General features: G+C 55.9%; 1 protein-coding gene across 4 annotated transcripts in view; it reads left to right on the forward strand.

Moving 5' to 3' along the window:
• The window catches only part of SCN4A (sodium voltage-gated channel alpha subunit 4), a 46,664-nt gene extending 28,061 nt beyond the window's left edge, over positions 1 to 18,603 (forward strand). For all 4 annotated transcript variants that reach the window (XM_074561989.1, XM_074561988.1, XM_074561987.1 and 1 more), the window contains exons 16-26: positions 1,222 to 1,650; positions 5,912 to 6,041; positions 6,355 to 6,509; positions 7,736 to 7,909; positions 8,467 to 8,589; positions 8,851 to 9,129; positions 11,069 to 11,122; positions 12,977 to 13,114; positions 14,005 to 14,109; positions 14,855 to 15,125; positions 15,587 to 18,603. In XM_074561989.1, coding sequence (XP_074418090.1) covers positions 1,222 to 1,650; positions 5,912 to 6,041; positions 6,355 to 6,509; positions 7,736 to 7,909; positions 8,467 to 8,589; positions 8,851 to 9,129; positions 11,069 to 11,122; positions 12,977 to 13,114; positions 14,005 to 14,109; positions 14,855 to 15,125; positions 15,587 to 16,779 — 3,051 coding nt within the window. In that variant the 3' untranslated portion in view covers positions 16,780 to 18,603. The remainder of the gene's footprint in view (positions 1 to 1,221; positions 1,651 to 5,911; positions 6,042 to 6,354; positions 6,510 to 7,735; positions 7,910 to 8,466; positions 8,590 to 8,850; positions 9,130 to 11,068; positions 11,123 to 12,976; positions 13,115 to 14,004; positions 14,110 to 14,854; positions 15,126 to 15,586) is intronic.
• The last annotated feature ends 2,722 nt before the right edge of the window (positions 18,604 to 21,325 follow it).

A 21,325-nucleotide genomic window follows, 5' to 3' on the forward strand; every position in this document is an offset into this window, starting at 1 on the left:
GTCGTCCTTTGCTGTTAATGACACTTTGAGCATTTCCTTTGGGGGTTATTAAGGGAAAAGGGAGGAAGTCAGTCGGGTGACAAGGTAACGGACGCCTGTCCACAAAAGCCAGAGCCAACGGCAACTATTAGCTGTAATTGGTACTTAACGTTAAGTATTAAACTGATGGGATAGTAGGGATTTATTTAAAGATGCGATTTAAGTCGTATGGTATGAGCCATGTAAAAACAGCAGTGACCTTGGATAGCAGCTAATTCCCGTCTCAGATACGCTGCTGGCACAAAAAGGCACAAACATCAACAGCTGTGGGCTTGGCCCATTGGCCGCTCCGCACAGCGAGAGCCTGTCTGGGTGCTGCCAATGCTCCCCTACCCCGGGGAGAGCCCGTCCCACTCCTCTCCTCGTGAGCTGCTCCAGCTTTCTGGCATGCAGCGAGTCCACCCATGCCAGGCGAGGCCACGGTGGGGTCCAGTCACGTTTTGGGCATGGTGAAGTAGGAGAGATCTGGGGGAAGGAGAGGAGAGCCTGTGCTTGGAAAGATATAGAGCGTTTGCATCCCGTGAGCTGACTTGTGCTGAGATGAAATAGCACTTTCCGTGGAACAGAGTGGTCTCTGGGAGAAAGGGACGAGGTTATGGCTGTGGCTCAGGCTCCTACGTGGCTCCAGGGTGTTGGAGACCCTCAGGACCTTGCCGGGCATCTGAGCTACCAGAGCCAACAAAGAGGAGAGGAAGAATTGCATCTGGGAGGACAATAAGCAGGAGATTTCCCCCTGGGAAGAGAGGGAGTCACATCCCTCTGGGTAGTGAGGAGAAGCACCATAGGCTTGGGGGGAGTCCCACGTGGGGACCAGCCAGGCCAAGTTCTCCAAAAGACCAAAGGGAGGGACCTGTTGATGCACCCACAGGGGAGGTGGCTTGAGAGGGGCCGAAGCGATGACTGGCATCACTTCCAAACGGATCAGCAGGACCCAAGAAGCTGGAGGTGACAGTGAGGGCATCACAGCCCAGGGCGGAGGGAGGAGGACCATGTCCGCGTCCTCCAGGAGATGTGGTTGGCACCTCTGTAGTTCCCACAGCTGGGTGATGGGAGGAGGGAGTCCCACACCACGGTCAACGAAGGGGTCTTCTCCATGGCCATGGCTGGTCCACTTTGCTCCAGCCTACAGGGATGACATTGGTGCCGAATATCAGTGTTGGTATTTGCTTTTGTCCCCTCCAGGTGCTGAACCTGTTCTTAGCTTTGCTGCTGAGCTCCTTCAGTGCCGACAGCCTGGCGGCATCTGACGACGACGGAGAGATGAACAATTTGCAGATCGCTATTGGCAGGATCACCAAGGGGATCGACTTTGTAAAGGCCTCTCTCCTGATGCTGCTCCGCAGGCTGTGGAAGGGGAAGAAGGTGGCCCCGGAGGAAGAGCAAGAGCACAGTAAGAAGGACAACTCTGTGCTCAACCACGTGGACGCTGGCCAGGACCTCAAGTTGGAGTACTTGGACGGAGTCGCTGGCAAAGAGCATTTTTTCATGGATGAACTGGACCACATGAATTTCATTAACAACCCCAACCTGACAGTGCAAGTCCCCATCGCCTCGGAGGAGTCTGACCTCTACGAGGAGACGAGCACCCAGTCCGACACCGAAGATATCAAGGTAAGAAAGGCGGGTGGAAGGGTTTCAACCCAAAAAACCGGGACTGACCCGTTCTGGCTGTGCTGCCCCAAAAACGATGGCTGGGTTTGGTTATTTCTAGCTTTTCCACAACGTGTGGCGTGGGCCGAACGTGGGGTTTTCCAACCTGGCATTTCCCAGTGTAAGCTGGATGTGGGGCGGGGGGGTGCCCAAGCAGGGGTTTAGCCTGGTTTGGGTCAGTCTATGGGGTTATTGCAAGTGCCAAGGGGACCCACAGCACCACAGGGTTGGTGCAAGGGTCAAAGCGCTCAGTTTGGGGTTAAAGATGTTCCAGAGGAATTTGATGCTGGGAAATCTGCTGATGGCACTAACATTGGATCCACTGCTAATGCCTCAGAAAACATCATCGGGGTGGGGGCGGGGGGGGGGAGCATGAAACCAGATGGAGGAGCTTAGCACAAGCGAACATGAAGCAATGCATTTCGGATCCAAAGCCGACGAGACATCTGATGTTGGCACCGCTGTGTCAAGGCGCGGAGAGGACTGTCAGGGCTCGTGGGACACCGATGGCCTCGGTGCTCGGGGAGACGCGAGACGAGACGCTCAGGAAGACCTGAGTGGGCACAAAAAGGAGGGTGATGGTCTGGGGCGGGGGGGGTGGGGGGGAATTGCTGTTCATAACGTGGTCGCACCGAGGTCCTGGGGAAATGCAGGGCAGCAGGGACGCTGTGGTGGAGAGGAGCAGCCGCAGCAATCTGGAAAGGGGTTTTGTAGGAATAATAGGACACCTCTGACCTGGGGGTTTGTCATCGCCATCGATGGCAAATGTGTCTGCTCAAGGAGCTGAGGAGCCTTTGGGAAGCTCTGTCCCAGCCGGTCCTGCTCGGGGTGCCACGCTGGGGCGGAAGGCAGGGGTGCAGTTTGGGGGGCGATCCCGACTGTGATTGCCCAGGGACCCCAATGCAGGGCTGGAAACTGAACCAGGACCCTCAAAACCCCAGAGCCACCCACCTCCCTCCCCGTCTGGCGGGCTCCTTGCAGCTCCGCACAGCACTAGGGACCCGGCGTCGCTTGGGGCACGGTGCAAGAAGAGGGGACAATCCTGATTATCCATTTATTTTTTGGTTTTAGCTGGGAAAACAGGGTGTTTGCAGCAGTTGGGGCCGCAGGGGGAAGACGGCAGGAGCGGCCGCGGCTGGCTGTGACCCGTTGCAAACGTACTGCTTGCTGTGCTCAGAGGGGACAAACTTGCCCGGAGGACCTTGGGCGAGGGACCGGGGCAAGGGCAGTTGCTGTTGTCGTTCCCCGCGGCGTTGCCAGCAGGAGGGCTGAGAGTTGGCGTTTTTCCCAAAAATTTTTCCTGCTACGAGTCCAGTCCAGCAGCACTAATCCCGAGTACACCCAGGCCGTGCTGCAGCACACTGGGCGTGCGGTCACACCGATTGTAGAATCGCAGAATGGTTTGGTTTGGAAGGGACCTCAAAGCCCACCCAGTGCCACCCCCTGCCCTGGGCAGGGACACCTCCCACCAGCCCCAGGTTGCTCCAAGCCCCGTCCAACCTGGCATCGGATGCTAATGCCAACCCGGCCACCACAGGGGGACGCATCCTGCCCGGTCTGTGGGGTCCCCACGGACCTCAGTTCCCCGCCAGCGTGATGTCCTTCCTGGCAGATGGGGGAAAAACCTCAGCATGAGACTACGGGACACGTCCCGACGTGGCTCCAGCGCTATGGGGCTGTGTTCAGCTGACATCTAGCGGCACCTGCTCCAACACCCTCCATGGAGATCATATTTTGCAAGCCGCCCGTGGCTGCTCAGCACGTGCAGGGGGCAAACACCGTCCCTCAACCACTAAATACCAGTTCACCCCGTCATCGCTGCTGCTTTTGGTGGCTAAATTCAGTGGAATGTTGATGAAGGTGCCAAGCCGGGGGGGTGGGGGGTGCGTTAACAACCCGGCGACGGCCTGGGTGGGCAGCGGGCCGGCGGTCATCGCGTGAAAAGATCATTAGAAACCAGATGCTAATTGGTGGGAGCCCTGAGCGGGTCCTCGGGGAGGATTGCTGCTCGCTGGCCCTGCTCACATGCCGTCGCTTATCTCCAGATGGAGCCAGAGCCCGGCACACCACCTCGCGCCGGGGACATGGGCCGCTGGTGACTCTGGCAAACTGGGGTTTTTTCTCCCGATGGGCTGCTCAGAAAAGGCTGATAAATGCCCCCCGGCTTCCAGAGCAGCTCCTTTCCCAGGCAAAGACATTTTTCAGGGTGAAATAATAACGGCGGGGTGATGGCCGCTCTCCTCGAGCGCTTTTGCGTGTCTGACGGTTGATTTGGGTTTTGCACCGTGAAGCAGCGAGGGGGTGACGGGAACGGCTGCGAAAAGAGTCCGTGCTGTGGCTCGGGGCTCTTCCTGGGGGCTTTTTGCCCTCACACCCTCCTGCTGCCGGGCAGGGTGATGTCACCTGAGATGCTCTGGGCTGTGCGCATCACAGGAGTATCGTCAAGCACTGTGAATTTTGGGGTCACGGGGTGAGCGTGGGTGTGCAGAGCCTGAATGCCGGTGCTTGGTGCTGGCAAGGACGGGGAAAGCCCTGGATTTGGGTGGAAACACCCAGCCCCCAGGCTGGAGGTGCCGTAGCAGGTGTGTGATGGAAATTGCCCTGCAAACCTGCCGGTCGCAGGCGCGTGGGCGCTCAGAAGCCCCCGGAGATGGGGTTTGGGGACCACGCGGTGGGACCAGCACAGTTATCCCTGTCCTCCCTCCTCAAGAGGACCTGCCCTGGGCACCTTTCCCCTGTTCTCCGGCGCAGCTGGCCTGGTTCGTCCCCACCTCGTGCCTTTGCAAGGTTTGTCCTGGAGACAGATGGTTTCCGTGTGTCCTTCCCCGGGGTCACAGCTTGCCTGGCTCCGTGCCGAGGTCTCCTAATCCCTCCGTCCCGCCCCAGCCCCGGCAGAGGGTGACCCCAATGCTCCTGCAGAGCCGCCAGCCGACGGCTCGTGCCACCGCTACCGCTGTGTCCTTCTCTGCGTGGTAATGTGTCCCCAGCGTGCGGTAGCGCGGCTGCAAGGCTCCCCCATAGCAATGTCTTCTACTGACGTGGCTGTGGCCCCTGAAGCTGCAGGCAACAACGGTGCCTCAAACTACCCCAGGGGGTCTCCCCTGGCTTGTTGGAGGTCGGGGAAGCTGCTTTATTCAGTACTGAAAGCACTGGCAACCCTGGGGGAGGACTGGACATTGGAGATGTCCCAAGATCTTCAGGTTCCCACTTGAGATGTCCAGGTCCACCCAAGATCCACCCAAGATCTTCAGGTTCCCACTTGCTCCCAGGTAGGACAGGCAGCTTTGGGGATCTGCTCTTTCCTCAAGTGCCACAGAGAGTCTTCTCGGAAAGCCATTAAAAAAAAAAAAAAAGGGGGGAGGGGGAGGAGAAAAAAATTCCAAAGGCCTTGCCAAGGTTTTCTCTCGTTATCAGCCCCTCCGGGCTTTGCTGAGTGGTGTCTGGGAAGCCAGCCAAGCTGAGCTGTGGTGCAGGATGGAGCCGGTGAGAGATATTTGGGATGCAGGTTTTGAACTTGTATGAACCTCAGCCTAAAAGCCCTTCGGCACAAGCCAAGCCAGAGGGAATTGAGAGACGTGCCATGGTGGCCACCCAGCTTTCTGCAGGTCTCCTTGTACCAAAGGGTGTTTGGCAGAGAATTTCTTAGACAGAGGAGGAGGAGGAGGAGGTGAGAAAATCAGCCAGAGGTGATGGTACAAGTGGATGGGAGAACGACTTGCTGTGCTGGGAGGAATCACAGAATCACGAACGGTTTGGGTTGGAAGGGACCTTAAAGATCATCTAGTCCCAACCCACCTGCCCTGGGCAGGGACACCTCCCACCAGCCCAGGTTGCTCCAAGCCCCGTCCAACCTGGCCTTGAACCCCTCCAGGGATGGGGCAGCCACAGCTTCTCTGGGTGACCTGTTCCAGCGCCTCACCACCCAAGGAAGGCTGGAGTCAGGGGACCTTTTGCTCCTCTGAACCTGGATGAAAAGCAAAGCTTGTGCAAGCTCGTATACCAATGATCCTTCAAGGCTTGCAGCCCTGGGCAATTCAGAAGATTCACTCTAGGCTGCGTTTTCGTAGGAAAGGGCCGAAGATCAGCCTTCAAGCGAGGGGGTCCCACCAGCTGGCTCCCACGGTGGGGGCAGGAGGAGGTGGAGGATGGCTGGAGGCAGCCGCAGCCCAGGAGCATCCCTTCCTCAGGGCAGCCCGGCCTGAATCCTCCTCTCCCTTTGCAGAAACCCCTCCCCGGCGACAACGCCTCCTCCCTGTGCAGCACCGTGGATTACAAGCCCCCGCCGCCGGAGGAGGAGGAGGTGGCAGAAGAGGCTGAGGACAGCAACGAGCCCGAGGAGTGCTTCACCGAAGGTGAGGGACCGAGCGGGGCGGGGGACCCCGTGGAGAGGGGGAGGTGGGTATGGAGGGGCTGTTGCCAACTAATCCTTGCAGCGTAACGACCCCCAGGCTCACTTAGCTCAGCCCAAACTCCAAATCCTCCTCTACTACCAGGGAGATGGTCCCCGTGGGGTCCCCTCTTGCGTGCACACCCTCAAACCCAGCAGGGTCCTGCTCCAACCCTCGTCTAGGAGGGTTTGAAAAGACAATAAAAGCACAAATAGTCTCATGTTGGTGGAAATGCCCTGGCCAGGAGGTAACCTACAGCTCTTTACCCCGTCCCCAGCCTGTGTGAAGAGGTTTCCCTGCCTCTACGTGGACGTCACCAGCGATCGAGGGAAGGTGTGGTGGAACCTCCGGAAAACCTGCTTCCGCATCGTGGAGCACGACTGGTTCGAGACCTTCATCGTCTTCATGATCCTCCTCAGCAGTGGGGCGCTGGTAGGTCCCACCTTTTGCCCTGTCCCCTTTGCTCTGCGGCAGCTCCCCAGGAGCTGGGGAGCCCAGGAACGCGGGCAGAGCCCAGGCAGCAGCACCAAAGGCTCTGGACATCACCTGGTTGGTTCCTGCGCGAAATAACACAGCTGTGGGCAGGTGTTTGATTTAAAACCCCATTTGGCTCAGGTCTGCCCCATGTACAGCCTTGCAAGGGGATCAAAACATCCTCCCCTTGCCCTCCAAGAGCCCTGCGTTGGTTCAGTCACCCCGCTACAGCCCTCCCCAGCCTCCATCGTGGGCTGTGGTCCACGGGCTCAAGGGGATGCAACCGCCTCCAGCCTCCCCTCCCGCTCTCGGCGTCAACCATGAACCATCTGCACCTTCTCTTTAGCTGTACGTGGATGGTTCCTCGTTTCACTGCCTCCGTTAACTGGCTGTCGGGAGGCGCTTTTCAAATAGTTCATGGTTATCATTTTGCTGTTCAAGCGCTTCCAGCCGCTGACGGGTGCACCCTCCACCCTCCCAGAACCTGGGCAGCCATTTACATCAAGCTCATTAAAAAGCTGCGTCTCGGCCTGTTGGTCCTCTCTGACTATTTGGGCTGGGTGTAACTCAGCTGCGCCTGTAAATACGCAGAGCTAATGGGGAGACAAGCTTCTCCGCCAAGTTCGGGGGGTAAAAAGAGAGGGAATGAGGACAGAGGGACCGAACTGGTTTTCAGACACACTTTATGTGTCTGCGTCGTGCTCTGCAGTGCAGTTTGGGGATGTCTGAGGTTGTAGCTAGTGCCGGAATCGAAAGTTATGCTAAAACAGCTGTGCAACACCTGGTCACCGTGCCCGTACCTCTGATTGTTTATGTTTTACGTGCCATGAGGATGTATCAGTAACCCTAAGCGCTCCTAAGAGCATTTTCAAAACTACCAGGGCATCCAAAGGTGCAAAGTTGGTGTCCTGGCTTTTGGCCAGGGAATGAGATGCAGCTGGACATTTGCTGCAGCGAAGCTTTGCTGTGGGACAAACACCGCTCTACAGAGCCAACAAGAGCTTACAAACAGGAGTTAGACCCCACGTTGATCAGGTGCGTCAGTAAATGTCACCTGTAGCTAGGCTCTCGACTTTTCAAGCGGCCCCAAGCCCAAGGAAACGCAGGCGTGGATGCGGCTGCACGGAGCCGTGCAGCGGGTCTAATGGAAGAATGACTGTCACGTAGCTCCATGCCTCTTCCAGGCTTTTGAGGACATCTACATTGAACAACGGAAGGTGATACGCACCATCCTGGAGTACGCCGACAAGGTCTTCTCCTACATCTTCGTCATCGAGATGTTGCTCAAGTGGGTGGCCTACGGCTTCAAGGTGTACTTCACCAACGCGTGGTGCTGGCTGGATTTCCTCATCGTCGATGTAAGTGTTGTCTGGTGAGCACCTCTGGAGCCATAGTTGGCCAAGGGATTTGGGAGCATTAGGGGATTGCAGCAGGCTGTTGGAAATGAGCCCACATTGTATTTTAAAGGACAATGGGGTGGCTGTGGAATGAGGGCTTAGACCATTGCTTAAAATAATGGTCCCCCACAGGAAGGGCCATTTCTTTCCTTCATTGCAGAAACCCTTTCAAAGCCTTTCTGTTTGACGCTCAAGCCAAGAACAAGCCCGTGCTGTTCTACCAGACCCCAGTAGAGATGGGAAGGGATACAGGGTCTCCCAAATGCTCCGTGGCACAGCAGGCCATTCCACCTGGGCAGTATTTCTGTGTCCCTTGTCACCTCCACCCTAACACCCAAGAAGCAGGGACATCCGCCAGGTGGCTGGTCACCAGGAACCCAAGGACTCAATGCAAGTCCCTGTGTCCCAAGACAATGTCCACTGGCCTGAGGGAGTGCTGGGGAGGGAGGGAAGCGCAGGATCTGCGTGGACGCGTTTCAGTTGTGTTTCCATCTCATCCCTTGGGCTGCTCCTTCCAGGTTTCCCTTATCAGCCTGACAGCAAACTGGCTGGGATACTCCGAGCTGGGAGCCATCAAGTCCCTGCGGACGCTGAGGGCTCTGAGACCACTGCGTGCCCTGTCCAGATTTGAAGGCATGAGGGTAGGTGCCTCCCCTGTGTGCTGCTCGCTCTGACATGGCCGTGCACCGTGGTACCGTTCAGCGGTCACCTACACCAGGCACCCATCCCAGTTGGTTTTCAGGGGACTCCGGATCGGTGGGATCAATACTAAGGGATTTGGTCCAGTTTGAGCCCACTTGGTGCCGCTGGGGAGGGTAAGGCTGGGGCACAGGAACATGAAGGTCATCATTGGTAGCCTGGTTTCCTAGCCAGGTCCTCCAAGGTCTTTTCTCCCCTTGCAGGTGGTGGTGAACGCCTTGTTGGGCGCCATCCCCTCCATCATGAACGTCCTGTTGGTCTGCCTCATCTTCTGGTTGATATTCAGCATCATGGGGGTGAATCTCTTTGCGGGGAAGTACTACCGATGCGTCAACACCACCACAGGGGAGCTCTTTGACATCAGCGTGGTGAACAACAAGAGCGACTGCATGGCCCTCCTCCACACCAACGAGGTCCGATGGGTCAACGTCAAGGTCAACTTCGACAACGTTGGCTTGGGATACCTCTCCTTGCTGCAGGTGGTACGTAACGAAAGCAGCTGCCATCCCTCCTCCATGCATCATCGTAGCAGGGCAGTGCAATTAGAATCATAGAATCGTCGAGGTTGGAAGAGACATTTCAGATCATTGAGTCCAACTGTTAACCCAACACTGCCAAACCCACCGCTGACCCATGTCCCTCAGCACCGCGTCTGCCTGGCTTTTAAATACCTCCAGGGATGGCGACACCACCACTGCCCTGGGCAGCCTCTTCCAATGCTTGATAAACCTTTCGGTGTAAAAATTTCTCCTAATATCCATCCTAAACCTCCCCTGGCGCAACTTGAGGCCGTTTCCTCTCATCCCATCGCCTGTTCCTTGGGAGAAGAGACCGACCCCCCCTGGCTACCCCCTCCTTTCAGGGAGCTGTAGAGAGCGAGAAGGTCTCCCCTCAGCCTCCTCTTCTCCAGGCTGAACACCCCCAGCTCCCTCAGCCGCTCCTCACAAGGCTTGTGCTCCAGACCCCTCACCAGCTCCACTGCCCTTCTCCGGACACGCTCCAGCCCCTCAATGTCCCTCCTGTAGTGAGGAGACCTAAACTGGACACAGCCCTCGAGGTGGGGCCTCACCAGTGCCCAGTATGGGGGGATGGTCACTGCTCTAGTCGAATTAGCATGAGGGCTGAAGAAGTTCTTTACGCTGAGGGTGGTGAGACACTGGCCCAGGTTGCCCAGAGAGGGGGTGGAGGCCCCATCCCTGGAGACATTCAAGGCCAGGCTGGATGAGGCTCTGAGCGACCTGATCTAGTTACAGATGTCCCTGCTCACTGCAGGGGGTTGGACTAGATGGCCTTTGGAGGTCCCTTCCAACCCAACGCATTCTATGATTCTATGACGCCTAGATGGGGCGCCTTACTTGCTTCTTAGCTCCAAAATTGGTATTTAACACAAAAAACCCTGCAGCGCCAAGAAGGAAAGGGAGAGGGTTGGAAGATGGGTGGGGAAAGTGTCACCAGGGAACCGCTGCGGATGAGCGTAGGTACCACCCAGCCTGGGGCTGCGAGAAGTCCTCTGCAGAGCACAGGATGCAGGAGCCTTTGCCCCCTACCCATTTGAAAAGTTCGGTCTGCTCTCAGTCGCAGGCTGCAAGAGTTTTGCATGGGGAAGATGACGATTGGAAAAAGAGTGCGTGTGTCCGCTTGCAGGGCGGTGGGCGAACGCAGCCGTGCTTCCACCGAACCCACCGCAGCTGAGCCAGGCAAGCAGAAGAGGAACTGCTCACCCCTCATTTCAATAAAAATATAGGTGTGGGCTCTGTTATGGGGTGTGCTGGGGTCACTCCCAGCAGATCCAGGGGAACTGGCGGTTGCAGAATCGGAGCACGACACAAATTGACCGACCAGCTTTAAATTCAGCTTCCTCTTCAGATTTGTTGTTCCATCAGATTCAGGAAACAAGATGTTCAGGCTTTTTGTTTAACAAATCAGCAGCAAAAACCTGTAAAAGATGCGGTGTGCCCCCACCAGGGTCGGGATCCAGGTAGCAGAGGCAGCGATGCAGAAATTGGGGCTACGGAGGTGGCAGAGGTTGGGAGCAGGAGGGAGGCAGTCGGCTCCGGCACAGCTTTGCCACTGAGAAAATCCATTTTGGTTTTTTGGGGAGGAAAGAGTCAATTGCTTCTTCTCCCAGCCTGGTTCGCAGCAGTGTTTTGGGGAAGTCCTTGGTAACCTCAGCCACAGAACGGAGCTTGTGTGTGCACACACGCGTGTAAATCTCCGCATTTCTGTATCAGGGCATTTTCCTTGTGGATTCAACTCATGGTCCCTCTCCTGCTACTCCCACAGAGAAGCTGTAACTCCAGTAACATCAGCCCAGAGCTGAACCCCCAAACTAAACCCCAAACACGCACCCGTTGCCTTCCCCTCCCTCCCTCACCCCCAAATACCTCCCAGCGGATCTGTTCTTCTCCTCTGTCCCTGCAGGCGACCTTCAAAGGCTGGATGGACATCATGTACGCCGCTGTGGACTCACGCGAGGTGAGGGGACAAGCAGGGATGTCTCACAACCGGCACCAAGGATCACCCGTCCCACCGAGCCGGTTCCCCGGGCAGGCTGGGAGCAGAGTCCTGGGGCCGAGGAGATGCTCAGCACAGGCTGGGGATGGACCCCTCGGCCGCAGCAACCCGCCTGGCTCTGCCCATCGGGGCTGCCCGCATCCCACCCTTGGTTTCAGCTAGGACATGGGCTAAAGAGTGGAGAAACCTCCAAAACATCCCCCCTGCTGAGGTGCACAGCCCCAAAAAGGGCAGCCAGTTGTGTCCCTGTGCCGCTCGTGTCATTGTCACCTGCACCACAGCCACCATCCCAGCTGCACCCTGGCCCCCACACCGGGCTCCCACCTCACCCAGGCTACAGCTGGGGCTGAGCCCGTTCCTCTCGGCTTCACCTTCATGGTCTGAAATCCCTGCTCTGCCCCCACAGCTCCAACCTGGAGGGCTCATCCTTCACCCCACAGTGACGCAGTGCCCCTCCATGTGCCCCTCCAGCTGGAAGAGCTTATCCCATCCTGGATAAAGTGCCTGGCTTGACTTGAGAAATAATCATAGAATCACAGAGTGGTTTGGGTTGGAAGGGACCTTAAAGCCCACCCAGTGCCACCCCCTGCCCTGGGCAGGGACACCTCCCACCAGCCCAGGTTGCTCCAAGCCCCGTCCAACCTGGCCTTGAACCCCTCCAGGGATGGGGCAGCCACAGCTTCTCTGGGCAACCCGGGCCAGGGGCTCACCGCCCTCACAGCAAAGAATTTTGTCCTCAAATCTCATCTAAATCTCCCCTCTTCCAGTTTGAAGCATTACTCCTCATCCCATCATTACCTGCCCCTGTAAAAAGTCCCTCCCCAGCTTCCTTGTAGGCCCCCTAAATGGGTTATTTTATGTAGGCCCCCTAATAAACGGGTTATTAAAACAGCAGCCAACGTTTAACCTTTGGGTTAAATGGGTGACGAAAAAAAAACAAAAAAAAAAACAAAACCAAAAAACCAACGTTTTGAAGGGTCTTATGCTGGGGCTGTTTCTACTGGCATCCACCCCAAAAACCGTCCCCAGGCCAGCCCATGTGTGCACGCCCTGCCATGAGCCAGCGCAGAAGGGACTTCCTACCTTTCTCTAACCGAGCCATCTTGCCGGTGCCCCGCTGAGGGGGTCAGCCCCGCACACCCACGGGCCTGAACGTATTGTTTTCGTTGCCTTTTTTTAGCACCAGAAACAAGCCGCTCTGCTCGCCCCGGCTGCAGCTGCTGGGGCTCAGCGGAGGAGCTGCTTCCAGCTCCCTCTGAAAACGGCCTGGGCTCCTGCCTCCCCAGACACCTGGGGCAAAGCTGTTTCGGGAGAAAAACCACTCCTTTCTGCCAAGAGCTATCCTCGGAATGAGGGAGGCTGGTTGTGACACCTTGGGATGTCTCCAGTCAAATGTAGAGCGGAATTAAGTGACGTTCCATGACGAGGAGCGTTTTCCCGGGCTGTGCCACCCCCGTGCGCTGGCGCGGCGTGAATTAAACCTCTTCTCCTTTCCCCTCTTGGCTATATTTCAGCCCTTGGAAAGCCGATTGTTGGGAAGAAACTCAAGTTTGCTCATGGGTATCTCCACACCTGGGCATCCTTTCCTACTCCCCAGCCCATGCCGTGGGATCAGGGGTCACCCAGCTGGTGTCACCTTGTTGTCCCTTCCCATGGCTGCTCCCACAGGGACCACTCAGCCCACGCAGCATCTGCCAAAGGTTTTGGAGCAGCGACCCCACAGCTGTGTCTGGATAGAGCGATCCCTTGTCCGGGGGTTTGGGGATATGCTTTCAGGAGACGGTTAGTCTCACGTTTCCCATCTCTCCTGGTCAGATTGAAGAGCAGCCGGTGTACGAGATCAACCTCTACATGTACATCTACTTTGTCATCTTCATCATCTTCGGCGCCTTCTTCACCCTGAACCTTTTCATTGGCGTCATCATCGACAACTTCAACCAGCAGAAGAAAAAGATAAGTATTTTCTGGGTGCTGCAGCCACTGTTGCCTCCTGGGCCGCTGGTCCAGGGCAGAACCACAGAATGGCTGGGGTTGGAAGGGACCTTTGGAGATCGCCCAGTCCAAACCCCCTGCCAAAACAGGACGGAGGGGACCCGCACGGTTGTGGGGTGAGGAGACCAGGGCTTAGATGGACCCCAGGGTCCCTCTGCAACCCGAACTGCCGTTATCCATTAGTGAACAAGGAGTGCCGGGCAAACAGTAGCCAGGGATTTGTGTCCTGGCCATAGCATTTATAGAAGATTTCATTTATGGATGCAGAGGGAGGAGGAGGTGGGGGGAGCCCTGTGTTTTCTCTTGCCTATGCCCCAGCAGGCACGGCTGTACGCCAGCGCTGTCGCTTTTAGTCTCTTTTCCCACCCCGTGACCCTTTCTCACCGTTTTTCCATGCATCAAGGAAAGACTCAACTTCTGCTTTCAAGCCAGCAGCACGGGACTGACGCCCCTGGGCTGCCGGAGGCGGGGAGCAGGCGGAGGGTGGGTAACACGGAGCACGTTGTTTGCGCCGAGCACGCTCTGAAGCTCACCGAGATGCTGCCAGCAGGATCCAGCCAGCACGTAGGGGGTGAACCCCAGCAGGGCACGGGGTGCCCCGGTCCCTGCAGCATCTCACCTCTGCGGGAGGAAACCACAGCGCTGGGGTGTGCACCCATGGGTGCTGTGAGCTCGGGGAAGCAGCGTAGAAAAGGGCAAGCGGAGAGGAAGCAGGTTTCACTGAGTCAGTGCAGCGAGTAATGCCTGGTAGGAGCTTGGCTGGAGATGCTTGGTGGGAAGGAGCACGGTCAGAGATGCTCGGTAGGAAGAGGTGAGTCCCCCAAGACTAACAGAGGCGATTCCCTTTATACTTTGGAGGCAAAGACATCTTCATGACGGAAGAGCAGAAGAAATACTACAACGCCATGAAGAAGCTCGGCTCCAAGAAACCTCAGAAGCCCATCCCCAGGCCATCGGTATGTTGGGTTAATCACCCTGGAGTGCAGCAGGGAGGGAGCACTTCATGCCACCGGCTGTCCCAAAGTCAATCAGAAGGGTCTAGGGAAGACCATTTGCCAGGGCAAGGAGCCAAATCCTGGCTCCCTGTCGCCACTCTTCGGATGGGACCTTGCTAAGAGACGGGGCTGCCGGGAGAGGTTCCCATCAGGCGACATCCTTTGGGTCTGCTCTTCAGCCCCAGGGCTGCTGGCAAGGGCCAGGTGGGGGTTCACTTTTGCAGGGATTAGGGTTTTCTCCTATCTTGGCTCCCAGCTCCTCTCTCCAAGGGGGTTAGACTCCGGGAAAGCTCAGCTTTCAACGCTCCTAGAAGGGACGTTGGCCCAGCCAATACATACACGGTTGCGACTTGGGTTTGGTTTTGATAGAACTGCTCAAGTGAGGCCTTTCCGTGTGTTTATTTTTGCCCTGACACATTAGCTGTGGATATAATTAGAAAGCAACTGTCCCCTGTGCCTACACCTCCTGGCCGTGGTGTCACGGTGATGGTAATGGATTTCATCCTGAAAGGTGCTGGGTGTCCTCCTCCCACAGCTTTTGGGGCCACGAGACCTGTGTACTGGCCACAACCCTGAGGTTTTTTACGCTCTTTTAAATACGGTTCCTTCTTCTCTTTCTGTTGTGTCTTTTGTTTTGTGTGTGTCTGTCCCACGTTCCCACCTCACCTCTGGTTCCCCATCATCACGCACATGGCCCTCACGACAGAACAAGTTTCAAGGGATGGTGTTTGACTTTGTTACCAAGCAAGTGTTTGACATAACCATCATGATCCTGATTTGTCTTAACATGGTGACCATGATGGTCGAAACAGATGATCAAAGTGAACTCAAAACATCTGTCCTCTACAAGATAAACCTGGTCTTCATCGTCATCTTCACTGGAGAGTGTGTGCTCAAAATGTTTGCCTTGCGTTACTACTACTTCACTATTGGCTGGAACATCTTTGACTTTGTGGTGGTCATCCTCTCCATCTTAGGTGAGTCCTGCTGGTTCCACCAGTTCCTCGGGGCTCCCACTGGATAATGAAGAGTGGAAATGATCTAGCTGATCCACAGCCACCAAGCAGTCACCGGCCACCCCCTTACACCCACCCCTTGAGTAAGTCCAAGCCAACAGGATCCTGAGACAAGAGGGATGTGAGGCCACCCCATGCCACCAAGCTGGATGAGGGGCTGGGGATGTGTCTCGCTCCTCCTTGGTGTTGGGTTCCCCTTGTCTCTCAAACAGAGCAGCCAGCATTTAACCTTTGAGTCTGTGTTCAGAATTCATTTTTTTAATGTGTTCCCTTTGCCACCAGAGGAGCAGAGAGCTGAGTGCCATCAGGGGTGGCCTCATCTCCGCCTATCTGCCCACTCTGACAGATGGAGTAGCTCCATATCACCTCCTCGTGTTGGCTGCAGAGCATGGCAAACTCACCTCTTCTTCATCCCTTCGCAGGTATCGTCCTCTCAGACATCATAGAGAAGTACTTCGTATCACCCACGCTCTTCAGGGTCATCAGGCTGGCAAGGATTGGTCGTGTTCTCCGGCTGATCCGAGGGGCGAAAGGCATCCGGACTCTCCTCTTTGCTCTGATGATGTCCCTGCCTGCCCTGTTCAACATCGGCCTCCTGCTTTTCCTCGTCATGTTCATCTACTCCATCTTCGGGATGTCCAACTTTGCCTATGTAAAGAAGGAGGCGGGGATCGATGACATCTTCAACTTTGAAACTTTTGGGAACAGCATCATCTGCCTCTTCCAGATCACCACGTCAGCGGGATGGGATGGCCTCCTCAGCCCCATCCTCAACAGTGGCCCCCCCGACTGTGACCCTGACCTGGAAAACCCTGGCAGTTCGGTAAAAGGGGACTGTGGCAACCCCTCCATCGGCATCTTCTTCTTCTGCAGCTACATCATCATTTCCTTTCTCATCGTGGTGAACATGTACATTGCCATCATCCTGGAGAATTTCAATGTGGCCACAGAGGAGAGCAGCGAACCCCTCTGTGAAGATGATTTTGAAATGTTTTATGAAACTTGGGAGAAGTTTGACCCAGACGCCACTCAGTTCATCGCGTACAGCACCTTATCTGACTTTGTAGACACCTTACAGGAGCCACTCAAAATTCCCAAGCCGAACAAGATCAAGCTAATCACCATGGATCTACCAATGGTTGCTGGGGACAAAATCCACTGCCTGGATATCCTCTTTGCCCTGACTAAGGAAGTGTTGGGAGACTCAGGAGAGATGGATGCCTTGAAGGCCACCATGGAGGAGAAGTTCATGGCCGCGAACCCCTCGAAGGTTTCCTATGAGCCCATCACCACCACTCTGAAAAGGAAACACGAGGAAGTCTGTGCTACAAAAATCCAGAGGGCTTTCCGGAGGTACCTCCTGAGGCGCTCGGTGAAGCAGGCGTCCTACATGTACAGGCACAGTAAGGACGAGGAGGCCCTGAAAGAGGACGCACCTGAGAAGGAAGGTCTGATCGCCACCAAAATGCACGAGATGTATGGGCACGGTGGGACAGACGTGGAGACGGCCCCTGCCTTTGATCTTGCACCCGTTCCCAGCTCAGAGACTCGAGATGCTCCTGGCGAAGCAGAAGCGTGGGATAAGGAATGGGTGGTGAAGGAGTCGCTGGTATAACAGGAGGAGGCTTCCATCTCTCGCCCAGCCTGAAAAGACTTGATTTGTATCTCCTTTTCAAGAGCCCTTCCATAGACAGATCACTAGATCTTAGATATTGAGCTAATTTGAGATATTTCGAGGAGACACCTTAACTTTCGAAGCAGGATCTCTTACCGGTCCTGGTTTTTACAGCTCACTGCACTTGCAAAGAGTTTAATATTTTTATTATGAGAATGAAATGTGAAATCTATCGTTGGTGGAAGAGAAACACTTTAGTTTTGAAATGACGTCATCACGGTAACGATGTTTTTCACACATTAACAAAGGAGGATGGCTGTCCCTTTGCTTAAAGTAATTATTTATTAATGTTATTTCACAATTAAGAGATTTTCTTGTACACTATCCTTCCAGAGTGCAGCCAAGCGGCCAGTGAAAGATGAGCCAAGTGAAATAATATTAAGGATAATTACAGAAAAAACAAAGTCTTCTGAACAAAAATCTCCAATGTCTTAAAGTAGCACCTTTCTTCTTGAATATTTGAATAAGCTTTATGGATTATTTTTTTGTTACATACAGAGAAAGTGCAATTAACGTCTTAAAGATTTGTTTGCATAGCCAAAACCAAAGCATCTGCAGATATGTTCTCAGGGTTAAATATCAGGTTTTAAAGGTCTCTGGATATGCATTGAAATCATAAATCATTCAGGTCTCCGTGGTACGAATGTAAATGGTATTTATATTCATGTTTCTTCACCGTTTTCCTCTTTCATCCAGATTTTGTGGCAGGAAAGGAATGGACAAAGGTCGGGTTTGGAGAACCTTTTCCGAGAACCCCCGGTCCCTGTAACAAAACCCTCTAGGGTTCCTTCAAGCCCCGCAGCGAGTGGAAACGTCCCGCTGGAGCGCTCCTGATTAGCGTTAATTAACGAGACGCATCCCCAGGGGGATCGGAGCGGGTCTTTGAACGGTCGTTCTTTGCAACGAGCTGCTTCAACGGGGTCCCTTAAATCCCATCATCCACCAGGGGCCTTAACGCAGTGAATGCTCCCACCGGGGTGTAAATCCCAAAATACTGGAGCAGAGCATCCTTCCCTTGGCCAGGGCTCTGGAGATGACCCAGCAGGACATGCTGGGGCCAGGCAGGTCCTCACCAGGAACCCTCTCGGCAGAGGAGGGTTTTCCCAGGGAGAGGGGAAGGGTTTTACTGCTCTTTACCCAGGTGGGGGAAAGAAATTCAAGAAAAACGAGCAAAAGGCCCCGAGTTCGTCTCTGGGCTGCCTTCTGCTTTTAAAAGGGGAAAAAAAAACCCAACCCTCTTGAGATCAAACCAAACATGAACCAAAACCTCTTCCAGTTAAAACAAGGGCTGCTTCTTGAAGCCAAATGGTCTGTCTTTCTTTTTTATTATTATTATTATTATTATAATTCTTTTTTTTTTTTTTTTTTTCTTGGGCTGATGTTGGCGCTGAGCCGTTACAGATGCCCCATGTTCAGGCTGGCCAGGAGCGGTGCTGAGCTTGCTTGAGTCCACGTGCTGTCGTCGGCCAGGCGGCAGAGCCGGGGTCGCTCTGCTCATCCCGTAGCGTTGTGCTTTCGTTTCCGTGTCGCGTAGGGTGATGCTCCCTGGAACAGGAGCCTGAGCTACTTTCGATGGCGTTTGCCTGGGAAGCATCCGTGGCACGGCGGTTTCCAGCCCGGATTGTGGTTCACAATCGATGCTGCTTGTACGTACGTGTTGTCGGTGATGGAAAAAATGCCAAAGAGCAGGATTCGTGCGCGCTAAAGGCATTTTTCTTTGTACATTTCTTAAAATAAACAACCATAAATGGTCTATTATTACGATATTAGGTGCCTTGGTGTGTGTTAGGGTTTGCTGTGAGGGCGGTGAGCCCCCGGCCCAGGTTGCCCAGAGAAGCTGTGGCTGCCCCATCCCTGGAGGGGTTCAAGGCCAGGTTGGACGGGGCTTGGAGCAACCTGGGCTGGTGGGAGGTGTCCCTGCCCAGGGCAGGGGGATGGAACTACCTGGTCTTTAAGGTCCCTTCCACCTCTGACCATTCTGTGATTCTATGTTAGAGGGAGAAACGTTTACCCTGCCCCTGGGAGGGGTAAATGCCCCCCCGTCCCGCTTTGCTCCAGGGTAGATGTGGGGAGCCCTTTTGCATGGCTTTGGGTGGACCCGCCATCCTCAGTAGGACCTGGTGCTCCCATTCTGCACAAGAGCCCCCTTGGGCTGTCCCCCCCGGTGCCTCCAACCCAACCCAGACCCCAGAGCTTCTGCTCTGCTCGTGAACAAGTCCCCTGGGGCCCTCGGTGCCTCACAGCAATGAGCCCCAACTCTAGGAGATGCTGCTGCAGGTTCAACCAAGGAGAGAAGTGGGCTTGGAGGAGGTGCAGAACCCCATGCCAGGCTCTGTGGGGCCAAACCTGCCCCACCGGCCACGCGGGAGCAGTTCAGCATCATGGGGAGAAAGCAGCGGTGGGTGAAGGAGGTTTCTGCATCGATGTGTGGTTGGAGGAGGAGCCACCTCCGGGACCCGCTGACGTCCCCGAGGGCCACGGCATGGCCTCACCGCTGTATTTTTCCTCTGGTTGGAACAGCTCGTCCCAAGGCTGGCGTAATTCAAGTTGAGCATGGTGGTACCCACGCAGGCAGGGGGCTGGAGGGAGGAGGTGGTGTGACCCACTGTCCCCGTCAGTATGAAAGGACAGCGGTGAAACCCAAGCCCTGATGAATAGGAATGGGTTGGGGAAGGGCACAGCTGCCTGGCAGCGGCTCTGCTCCGCCCTGCCCACAGGGCACGGTCTGGCCATGAGCTGCGGGCTGGGGAGCCAGGGTGGCCCAGGGGAAGAGATGCTGGGGGACAGGACCCTGCCCTTGAGACCTCCAGCTCTCCCTACATCCCATGCCATGGGGTACTGCAAGCACAGGGGACTTCAAGGGTTGACCGAGCCCCTCTGGATGAGGTCTGCGTCTGTTTGACGGAGCCTGCAGGCAACGCGGTGGGGTAATTTGGCCACCGTTGCTGCAAACCCTCTTTGGCTTGTGCCCTGCTCCTGTTTTTTGCCCCCCGGGGGTTCCGCAGGCACCTCCAGCATCGCTGCCTCGCTCTTCGCAGCTCCCACCTCCAACCCCAGGGCTTGACGACAATCCCTCCAGTGCCGGCTGAGCACAAGGGCATCCCCCATCACTTTTGCCTTGCCGGGATGTCACGACCAGGCTGTGCTTTTCCAGCAAGACCAGGGGTGCCAGCAGCGGGGACTCAGCCCCAATGTACAGCACCATGCACGGCACGACCTGCCCGCTCTGCCAGGAGAAGACACCTCTCCCATCACCTCTCTCTTCTCCTCCTGGGACCAGCCTTTCTCTGGAAACCTTTATCCCTCCTTTTTCTCGCTTCGCGTGCCCTCGCATACAAGGTGAGGCTCAGTTTGGTTCCCAGCAGCCGCCGGATGCTCAGAACCGGCAAAAAACCCCACCAAACCTGCAGAAGGTGAAGGTTTGGGGAGGCCCCCAGCAGAGCCACCGGGGCTCTGGGGACCAACACAACTGGCAAAAGTACCTGAAGGTGTTTTTCATATGGATTTACAGTTCAGTGCTCGCCCGCAGCTGGTAAAGCGCAGCCGCCGGAGGGCACAGCATGGAGGGAAACCATATTTCTGCATCAGAGCAGAGGGGGACAGAGCTCACCTTGGGGTGTCACCTTGTGCTTCCCCAGGGAGTGGTTGTCTCCAAAGGACTCATGGAGAAGGGTGTCATGGCAATCAGGGCGGGCATGGCTGGCAACCAGGGAGGTGACACCTCGCTTTGGTCCTCCCTCTCCTCTTCTAGATTTCACCCTTCCCTGGAAGGGCGGCTGCGGGGGCTCTCGGGGATGGGAACTGGGAGGACCATCCCCACTGCAGCCCTCAAGGAGCAGAGATGAGAAGCCCCACAAACACCCCTTAGTCCCACCTTGTTCCTGGCCCAAGTCTTGCAACTGGGCCAAGCATTAACCCCTGCACCCATCACCTGCAGGGCGAAACTGGGGAGGGGATCTTTACACTGAGGGTGCTGAGACACTGGCCCAGGTTGCCCAGAGAGGGGGTGGAGGCCCCATCCCTGGAGACATTCAAGGCCAGGCTGGATGAGGCTCTGAGCAACCTGATCTAGTTGAAGATGCCCCTGCTCACTGCAGGGGGTTGGACTAGATGGCCTTTAGAGGTCCCTTCCAACCCAACGCGTTCTGTGATTCTATGATTCTACGATCTGCCCGCGCTGCTGTGCAGCTGGGGTACAACCCCGGGGGTGACCCCCATCCTCTCCCCCCCTGCCCAGGGATGTGACAGTGCCACCGGTCACATCTCGTTTCCCGGGCACATCCCCTGTGCTCGGCCCGGGTTTGGCGGGCGGGCTCGTCTCTGGCTCTGGTGTAGACCCACACCAGTCGTGGTCACCTCCATCAAAGGCGGCCACCACGACGAGCAGAGCCTGGGGACACGAGGCTTGGACGGGGCCCAGGGCGCAGGCACCGGCCGCCCCAGCGTCTGCGCCGCATTCAAAACCGGCCCCGAGGGGAAAGTCCCC

Source organism: Larus michahellis, chromosome 18 (assembly GCF_964199755.1).
Source record: "Larus michahellis chromosome 18, bLarMic1.1, whole genome shotgun sequence".
NCBI lineage: Eukaryota > Metazoa > Chordata > Aves > Charadriiformes > Laridae > Larus > Larus michahellis.